Raw genomic sequence first — 11,090 nt, 5'->3', positions numbered from 1 at the left:
AGAAATCTTTAATAAATAAATAAATTTAAAAAAAGAATTATAAAATAAAACAAATGAGCCCAACACAGACATGAGTAAAGTAATGGGGAACTTTGAAAAACCAAAAAAAAAAAAAAAAGAATTAAGCACTATAACAGTTCTATAAACCTAGTGATTCTATATAGAGAAGGGAGACAGAGACAGAAGAACTGGCAGCTCATGGATTAGAGTTTCAACTCTATAAATTACTAAAACAAGAAGAACGGATCCTATCGCAAACAAGGAGGAAGGAAATGACTGACACCTGAGGATTCCCTCTGACCCTTTGGTCAGAAAGATAGATAGGTCAGATAGATCCTTTGGTACACTTGTAATACAACTACACTTGAACACACACACACACACACACACACACACACACACACTCAGACATATACGTACTCACATACACATGAGACAGATAAATATGAAAAGAAAAAACAAGAAAAAGTGTTTATCATTAATTTCAGGCAATCATAAACATCCTTATTTCATACTTGTTGAAACCACATAAATCCAAAATATTGTAAAATATACCTAGGAAAAAGTTCACAAGTTTTAGCATAATGTGATTCAAAAAAAGACTTTCTTTACTGAACAAAAGTAGTAGAAGAGGAAATACATGTTAATATGTGTTTAAAATTTTAGATGCCTTGTGAGTTGGAGCACTAGTATAAAATTATTGAGACACTTGATAAAGTTCTGATAAAATGGAGCCTAAAATTTAGAATGCAAATTCCAGACTTTAAAAATTATATTTTGATTACACAAGAATATCTTAATAGGGAAAAAGGCAAAACCAAAACAAATAAAAGTAGTATTATTGCTTTAAGCTTCTGACAATAGTTTGCTAATTCAGCATAGATAAAAGTCAATTGTCCCTTGAATTTGTCCTATCTTGAGATTGGAGAAGGTGCCTGAACTGGCCTTTCCCTGTAATCAGATCGATGGCCATCTTATTTGTCTTCATAGAACCTTCATCTAGTAACTGATGGAAGCAGAGGCAGAGATCCACAGCTAACCACAGGCCTTAGCTCCCTTAGAACAGTTGAAGAGACGGAGGAGTGATAATATGAGCAAAGAAGACCATGAAGGGGGAAACCCATAGAAACTGCCAACCTGAACTGACTGCAGGCTTACTGCTGGGGAACCTGTATAGGACCAAACTAGGCTCCTCTGATTGTGGGTGACAATTGTGTGGTGTGGATAGTTTGTTGGGATACAATGGGGGCAGGATTTATCCCAAGTGTATAAACTGACTTTTTGGAGCCCAGTCTCTAGAGAGGGATGTCTTGTTTAGCCTAGATACAGAGGGGAGGACCTTGATCCTGCCTCAAGTGATGTATTAGATTTTGTTGACTTCACATGGGAAGCCTTACGCTCTCTGAGGAGAAGATGTGGGGAGGAAGGTAGGGGGAACAGGAGAAGGAGAGGGAGGGTAACTGGGATTGGTATGTAAAATAAAAAAAAGAAGATTGTTTTTAAAAATAAAATAAAGTCAATGGTGGAATATTATTTAAGTATGCAAGATGTGTTACATTTGTTTAAAGTTGTAAAGATTGTTGCATTTGCTCAATTATTTAAAGATGTTTTGCTGCTTTAAGCTAATAGTTGGATAAAGACATCCAATTTAGAAGTGAATACTTCAGGGTAGTTTACTTTCACTTACAGTCATTTATTACATCCTTCCTCTCAAGGTTTAGGGATCCATGTGGAATAATGACAGGAAGGACTGTAAAAGCCAGAGGTTTAAGTAATTTTAGAGAAACAACGTTTCCAGACACAATGAGAATGATACACATATGAACTTAAAGAGACATAGACAAACTGCACAAGTTTGAGACTAAATAAATAAATAAAGGTCAGAGGATGTTAGAGAATAAGTAGGAACAAAACTGCAACCCTGTTCAAGAAGCAATTTGCTAAAGATTGCAGTTGGGGAAGGGGAAATCAGTCTTCTTTGAGTGACATTGCTTACATCAACCACACTGAAGGACAGGCTTTTTGTACAGGAATAATTGTTCAGCACTCATTGGACTCTATGCTTGTAGAGCCTTTTTTAAGTGATAGAACTTGAAGTCCAATAGGTAGGGATGAAGAGAGGATATGGAAGGAGTTGAGGTATATAAAAATATTATGAAATATATTTGTGAAATTCTTAATGAATAAGTAAGTTATCAAAAGATCAAAACATAACAAAATTTCATGTAATGGTTCTTAAAAATTATCATGTAAAAGCAAATAATGATCAAAGGGGGAAAAGGAGACCTATAGTTGTTCTTTATATATATTTGCAGTAGTTTAATTTTATTTATCCGATTTCTTTAAGTTTATATTAGTCTTACTTGCTAACTTGAACAGAAAGAAAAACACCTACCACTTTGGTAAACTTTAAGCAAGAAGCCCTATAATCAAATTATGCATTATACCTAAATATAGCATAATGAAAATGAGACAATATCATAATTTGCTTTAAAAATCTCTAAGAAGGGCCTGTAATGTTGTATACTGAATTTAAATTTTTCAAAAGGATTTAATAGTGGCTAACCAGAACAAAAGCAGAATGAGCAGTTGTGATTAACTTTGTTGTAAACCCATCCCTGACTCCTTATGCATAAAAATTATCACAGGGAGAGTTTTAAGACATCTAAATATGAAGAGAGACACTCATCTCCAGCGTAATCATCTGGTACTTAACAATTGTTTAAGTAATGATAAAACGCAGTCCATAAATCTTGTTTCATAATTGAAAAATCCTAACATCAGTCATAGAGACCCAGTCATTGACATTCCAATAGACTATCCCATATGACTAAGGTGAGTGTTGTAATAGGGAGCCGCGGGCTGCGTCCCCAGCACCCGGCCGCCCGCATGGCTAGCTTATGCCCCGAAATAATTACAGGGAAACTGCATTCTTTTAAACACTGCCTGGCCCATTAGTTTCAGCCTCTTTTTGGCTAGCTCTTACATATTGACCTAACCCATTTCTAATATCCCTGTAACACTACGAGGTGTCTTACCAGGAATGATCTTAACCTGCATCTGTCTGGAGTGGGAGAACCATGGCGACTCCTTGACTCAGCTTCTTTCTCCCAGCATTCTGTTCAGTCTACTCTGCCTACCTAATTTTATGTCCTATTAAAGGGCCAAGGCAGTCTCTTTATTTAACCAATGAAATTAACACAAAACAGAAGACTCTCCCCGATCAGGTGAGGGAGAAGAGGGTACAGGCTTGGATGCACTTTTAAAATGTAAACTTTCTGCAGTCCAGAAAAAAGTAAATGAAACCACTTGATCCCCAGACGCATTATCATCAGATATTAAGGAAGGCACATTATTGTAATTCACTGTGCTGTTCATGGTCTTAAAGAATTAAGAGCACATTCATAAAGTACAAATTTGTCTCCAAGGAGCTGGATCAAGAGGCAATTTCCTTGGGTCAAAGTAGAAGCACTTTGTCTTTGAGCATGCATCCCTGGCAGATTGGATATAACCGAAAATTTTATCGGAGCAAACTTCTTGTCAAACAGTTCATAGAGTCATTAGGATAAATTTGAATTTTGGAATATTAAGTGCATTGTATTATCATTAAAATATTAATTTCCTTGAAATCTCTACTTCACTTTCATACTATTTTCTTCACTTACATACTTACAGTCTTTGTAATATTCACTTTGTATAATTTTCAGATGTACAGATATTATCTTTCCTCTTTATAATAACCTGTGATTAAATTTACCTTTACATAATAAACTTTATTTAGATATGTTTATGTTACAAGTACCATATCTTTATATATTGTAGATTTTTTATGATTATCTTTTTATTTTTGGTGTTATCATTATATAAAAAATGGCTTTCCTTATAACACACACACATGCCACATACCTTGAGTGGGCTATTCTTGTTATTTTTTTCTGTTCAGAGTCATTGGTTAAAAAATGTTTATTATTAGAGAACACCTAAATATCTGAATATATTGGATATGTTATAGAAATAACTATATTGTCAATTGAGTATGCAACATGCCAGTGAATCTGGGTCAACAATATTTAGCAACCCAAATAAAATAAAATGAAAGGAATTACATACCAAAAAAGAAACTAGAGAAAACATCTGCTCTTAGATTATTAAAATATTGAGGTTTTCCAAAATGGCAATATGGCTCTTGTGCTGAGTTGAAGTAGTCCAGGAAAACAAGGAAGTGTTATGCTCAGAATCCCTTAGAGTAGTTGATTACCTTTATGTTTGCTATGAAAAATACAAGTACAAGTTGTCACAAGTCCAACTACCCTCCAGAAACCTCAATTTGATATGTATAAGTAAAAGGCCCATATACAATTCTTTGTACCTCTCTGAACATTTAATTTATAATGTGTTTAATACCTCTTTTTTAAATTTGAAAGTAGAAAATTTTGCTTATATAGTCAAAGAATATATACTAACACAGAATATCACATGCTTTTGAAATTTGATAAAAACTCTTCTGCTATATCTGTCTTTGTTCTCTAAGCATCTATATTTATATGATAAATTATTGATAGATAGGAAGATAGATAGATGATAAATAGATGACAGATAGATAGATAGATAGATAGATAGATAGATGATAGATAGATAGATAGATAGATAATAGATAGATAGATAGATGATAGATAGATAGATAGATAGATAGATAGATAGATAGATAGATAGATAGATAGATAGCCTGACAGATGATAGGCAAATAGGAATAATGGAGAAGTACAACCATAACAAAGTTAGTAGTGGTACCCAACAGCCTGCTTGAATTTATTCTCATAAAAATTGCTATAATATCTTAATATAATAAATTACCTGTTATCCCAATATTTCAAAATCCAAGACCACTTTAGTTCTCACTTCCCTACATTCCTCCAAAATTTTCAGACTAATTATTTTTTATTTTAACTGAAAAATTTTTATTTAAGGGCTTCCTTGGAAGGATGTATTAATTTTTCCATTAATGTGATGAAAGAATTAACTATTACTATTATGATGCAGAATTCTTCTAATAATATAGGTGTGTTTGTGTGTGTGTGTGTGTATGTGGTCATATGGCTATTATTTTGACTTAAACATATAATTAATGATTTTTCTAAATTCATGCTGATATTTCCAATTTACACAAAGTATGCTAAACAGCACTACCACTTAAAACATTGTACTATTATTTCTTCTCTATGTAGAATATCAAATTTTTTCTGAGATTAGTTTCTAATAAGATTTGTTTCCATCTGGTTGCTCTTCTAAATCTCTTGAAATTATAAAACTGCATTAGAAAGGCATCTCTGTATCAAAAAACTCCCAAGACATGCAGTCTGCACTATGCACAGTAAAACTAGAAATTTACATGAACTATTTCAGCTGGTTTCTCAATTGACAAAGAAAATGCATTCCGGAATGTTTGATAAGTCACATACAGAGTGTAAATCCATGTGAGGTTTCCTTAACCACTAAGGTGCTTCTACCTTTGGATTGTGTGCATAATATACATTGCATAGTTAGGACATTGTAGAAAAAGCAAAGATCCTCTAAGACACACAAGACTAAGGAATACAACTAAGTAGCACACGTATGGTTCAAGTTCTAATCTGTTAGAAAACATTAACTATACCTTCAAAAATGATAGAGACTAGGAATTACGTTGAACTTTAACTGTGGCTGGGCTATAGTGTTGCAATATTCAAGACATAATTTAAAATTTCCTTTAAGAGGATCAGATGTCTCAATTAATGTGCTTGTTATTGTCAATGAAGCATGAGGCAGAGTTCAGATCCTCTGAACTCACATAAAAATCCAGTTGTGCCAATACAATCCCATAATCCAGGTGATGTGGAGAAACAGTGGAAGACTGACAACAGGCCAGCTGATCTGGTTGCCTATAGATAATTGTCTCAAAAAATATGGGAGAGAGTGACTGAAGACAATACTCCATGTGTACCTATGTCCTCCACATGCATACACATATATGCAAATACAGGTACACATAGGAACATTTACACAGATACTAAATTAAATTCCATTAAGTTAGAATATTTTACTTACCAAATTTTATTGTATGCAAAATAGGACTTTGCAAATTTATGCTGACGCTAAAATGTTACAACAAATTTCTGTCCTTTTTATTAATTATTTTGAGCCAAGGTCTCTATTAAGCTGGATAAACTTAAACTCAAAATGTATCCAATGCTGACCTTGAACTTATGATTCTCCTTGCTTACATGTCCAAGTGCTGGAAGTACAGATATTCATTGTCCATACCCAGGTTTAATAAATGTTCTTAATAATAATGATATCACTGTACTTCAGTAATTAATTTCTAACAATAACATCATGCTAGTAGATTTATAATTTGAAGACAGGGGAGATATATTTAAACAAGAATTGATTTTACACATTTTATTCGAGGAAATATACAAAGAAAACAATATATCTCCTTTTTAGGTTCATTTCTGGTTACAATGCAATGCATACTTTAGCACTGTACTGTGATTTAAGAATTACTGTATGGTTTTCAGAGGTATTTGATAGTTAACTCCATCACTGAGTAGTGTCAATGACAACCAAGTTCATGACTGAATGAATTATACATTTAAATATAAGAAGATATTATGAGTTCAAGTAAATCAATTAACTAACAAATAGTTCAGAATGGTGCATATTCCATTTATATGCATTCTTAGTGGTGAGGAAATAACGGAAGTTCCTAGAGCAAAATAAATTTTAACTTGTGCACAGTAATTACTTTCTGAAAATAGGATGTCTTCATCAGTATACAGAAAAATTATTGAACAGGACTCAGAGCAACTGATAGAAATTTCATTTGTCTACTTACCCACAGGGGACATTTCTGGAACACTAGCGACATAAGGTCCATCCAAAAACTTTGGCTCGTTATCGTTAATATCCTGCACTTTAATGATGAACTCGGATTCAGGCTCCAAGGGTTTTCTCGTTTCTATGTCCACTGCCTGAGCACGAAGTGTGTAGAAAGGTTTTTCTTCTCTGTCCAGACTTCTTATTGCATGAATGTCGCCTGTAGTTTCATCAATTGTAAAAACGGTCCCAGCACCATCTCCAGAGAGCGTGTATTTAACAGTGCCCTCTCCTTTGTCCAAGTCAGAATGCAGCTGAGAGAGAGACATAGAGACACTGAGATGATTATATGCAGTGCAATTTATTTAATCAGAGAAGTTAAATAACTTCTTTATAGGCTTTCATATTATAACTACAACTTCTTGATTATAGCAATTAAAAAAAGTGGGTGGTGAGCTAGCTAAAAAGTTGAGAGCTTGTTATATAACAAAGGATCCAAGTTCAACCTCTAGAACTCATGCAATGCCATATATAGTAGATAGCATTGTCTGTAATCTGAGCATTGCTACTGCAAGATGGAAGACAGAAACAGGAGAAGCTCAAAGATTGTAGAGGCAAATTATAATTCTATACAAGACAGCAAAGAAGACTCACTGATATATATATATAATATGGAAAGTAAGATAAACACTCAAAGTTTTCCTCTGACCCCCCCCCCACAAAACATGGCTTCACATACCTACACCCACTCATTTCCATATGCCCAGAAATGTTTTGAAAAGAATGAAATAAATTTTAAATGCCCAAAAGTTTTATTTTAATGCACTAGCTACATGTGTACCTATATTTACTGACAGTTTTACATTTCAATGTTTTAAAAATATTGCGTGATCAATCTTATTTCTGGATGCTTCACAAATATCAGAAATTTAACAGTCCTTAGTGCACCAACAGGCATAAAAATAGCTGTCTTGACAATTTTCTTGGTAATTAAACATGTTTTCAAGAATAACATAAAGTGGAATAAAACACATCTTAAGTATAGGTATTGTTTCATTTCAGATAATCACTGTTTAAAGAAATATTAACTGAAAAATTACAAGTCAGAAACTCCCGAAAGACAGAAGATAGAATCCAAGGACTGAGTCCAGCTAGATGGAAGGTAAAAAGAAATTATTGAAATGTGTCCAGAAGGGAAAGGTGAATTCATTCAGTGCTATAAAAAATATCTCATTTTCAGAGTGTTTAGGTCAGTTGTCCAAGACTAGGTAGTTGGTTGGGAAAACCAATGAATATTCTTTCAGAAAAACAGATTATTTACTTCTACCTTTCTATCTTTATATGTGTATAAATACATTATTTATATTCTAGAAATACTGGGATCCAGTTAGTTTATTTTAATATTCAACACATATTCATGTTAATATATTATATTATAGAATTAGTTACACATTAAGGCCAATCAAAGAGAGACTTAAACAAGAATATATTTGTCATTATGGTATTATGAGTCATTATGGTTCAATGTGGAGTTCAAGAGTAATTGGATGATAAATATAGTCTGGGAAATCTATAAGGCATCTGAGAACAAATGAATACATGAAATATTGTGTAAATAAAATTATGTAAATTATGTTACATAGAAATTTGTTGATTATATTATATGCAATATAAATAAAATGTATTAAAAATTTAAATATAATATTTAATAATTTTATTTTAGTTTTTATTTATATATTGTGTGTAGGTACATACATTTGAGAACACTACTTTCAGAAGCCTAGAAGAGGGCATTGGGTCACATGAAACTTGAGTCAAAGATGCTTGCGAGCTGCCCGTTGTGGGTGATGGGAATCAAACTAGAGTCCTCTGAAAGAGCAGCCAACATTCTTAATCTCCGAGCATTTTTTTGAGCCTCCAAAATATATATTCTTATAAATTATGTTGCTTTTATTCAAACATTACTCAAAATACTGTAAACGGCTCTTTTGAGAATAGATATTTGGTTTAATTATCAAAGTTTACTCTGAGAGTCTGTTTTAATCAGCACATCCCTCAAAGGAAAGCCTGTTATACTTGATAGTCCCTGGAATCATTTTTGCCTTGACCTTAAAATCTATACACATGCACTATTCTACTATAAAATACTTTGTTATGAGGACTTTTGCTTTTACTAAATTTTTTTTAGATGTCACTGCTGCTATTGTTGTTTTTTCTAATTTTTTTTATTTTTTATTTTTTTATTGAAAAAAAAAATTCCACCTCCTCCCAGCCTCCCATTTTCCTCCCCTTCCTCCTACTCCTCTTCCCCTCCCCCCACTCCTCTCTCCCTCCCTTTCCAGTCTGAAGAGCAGTCAGGGTTCCCTGCCCTGTGGAAAGTCCAAAGTCCTCCCCCCTCCATCCTGGTCTAGGAAGGTGAACATCCAAACTGGCTAGGCCCCCACAAAGCCAGAACATGAAGTAGGATCAAAACTTAGTGCCATTGTCCTTGGCTTCTCATCAGCCCTCATTGTTGGCCATGTTCAGAGAGTCCGGTTTTATCCCATGCTTTTTCAGTCACAGTCCAGCTGGCCTTGGTGAGCTCCCAATAGATCAGCCCCACTGTCTCCGTGGGTGGGTGCACCCCTTGTGGTCCTGACTTCTTTGCTCATGTTCACCCTCAATGTTTTAACGTGAAAAAGGGTTTTGAAATTATTTTCAATTATATGTTCATTCTTTTATACTTAGATTTCTGTGAATTGGCAGTAAAACATATCACTGAAAAAAGGAATTAAAAATGTAATCTCTGATTTTATCTTTAAATGTCAAATTGAGCATTTCAGATTAGTTTCAGTACAATAATACCATTCATAATGTAATGAAGATGAATTCACTCATGTTATAAATTTGTATCCATATCTAAATTTCCTCTCAAATATATTTGGTTTTGAATGTAATTATATAAATTTATGAATGATTGAGAGAAATACTTAAAGAAATAAAAAAAGTCATACTCTGTGGTTTGGATTATTCTTTAAAAGTTTTTATGTGTTTTATTTTCAGCATAAGGGAAATTTCCGGGAATGATGGGATGAAGGATTTTTTTTTTATACTGCTGTAAAGCATGGGGAATTTGAAGCGTAAAATCAAGCTGTAGAAACATGTTCTTTAAACTTATGAATTTCAAATCACAATTGTCAACCACACTATTAATGATATTCAGTGCAGTGGGTATTACTTTCACTTTCAAATTTATGTTAAGGTATAAGATAGGCAAAGGCTCAATGCAATAGGGATGGTTTTATGAGCAATAACCCATTTGCAATGGCTTAAAGAATACGTGCAGATATTTTGGGAACTGAGTGAAAATCTTAATTGAGTTTTCACAGTGTGGTTCAAGTAAAGTTACCTAAAAAAAAAAAAAATCCATATCATTTGGTTAAAGTTAAAACTGTTTTCTTTTCAAGCTGACTTAAGAATAAAAAAGCAGATGTTCTGTCATCCTATAAAAAATCCAAATTTAATCCAGTTGCTGCTATTCCCTCCTTTAACATCTATTGTTAACCTTCTATTTCAATAATCTAGTCTTACTGATATTGAAAAGTCAGAAGATATACATTAAAAAATTCTAAAACTGTTAGCTAAAATAAATTGATAAATTCTCAACTCGTTTTAGTGATGAATCACACAACGGGTTTTTTTTTTAAGTATTTATTATTATTTTAGTTATACGAAGGTTTTGTCTGCATATATGTATGTGTATCACATACCCTTCTGGTTTCCAGGGATTCCAGAAGAGGATACAAGTCTACTGTAACTGAAGTTATAGAAACAGAGATGTGACCATTAAGTGGGTTCTACAGATTGAAGCAGGCCTTTTGCAAGAGCCCTGAGTGACGTGATATCCTGAGCAATCTCTGCAGGTTCTGCACAGCAAAGTGTAGAAGAAAGAGATTACAGGCACATACAGGTCGCTTAGGCAAAAGCTACCAATACTGTTTTAGTCCTGATTGACTGTGGCATTTGGGTGACCAGAACCAGTTATAGTGATTTACCTAGTATCGAATTACCCAGTATTTAACTAACCTACATATATAAAAATTAGTGACAATTGGTATTGGATATTAAAAAATCTCAGTGAAAACATAACACAATTTTAATGTAAAGTTGTACAAGATAAATCTTGTCTTTTTAAACTGATCACAACTTTTTAAAACATACCGTCTCTCTTTTTTTTTTTTTTTTTTTTTTTTTTT

At 33.3% G+C, this 11,090-nt stretch overlaps 1 protein-coding gene across 2 annotated transcripts in view; it reads right to left on the bottom strand.

Moving 5' to 3' along the window:
- Positions 1 to 11,090, bottom strand: part of Cdh12 (cadherin 12) — a 783,606-nt gene that overhangs the window by 149,343 nt on the left and 623,173 nt on the right. For both annotated transcript variants that reach the window (XM_013349767.2, XM_026783769.1), the window contains one exon: positions 6,875 to 7,169. In XM_013349767.2, the coding sequence (XP_013205221.1) occupies positions 6,875 to 7,169 (295 nt within the window). The remainder of the gene's footprint in view (positions 1 to 6,874; positions 7,170 to 11,090) is intronic.

The sequence above is a fragment of the Microtus ochrogaster genome, chromosome 19 (genome assembly GCF_000317375.1).
Source record: "Microtus ochrogaster isolate Prairie Vole_2 chromosome 19, MicOch1.0, whole genome shotgun sequence".
Lineage (NCBI taxonomy): Eukaryota > Metazoa > Chordata > Mammalia > Rodentia > Cricetidae > Microtus > Microtus ochrogaster.
Note: the sequence above shows the minus strand (reverse complement) of the source record. Positions and strands in the feature narration are given on the sequence as shown.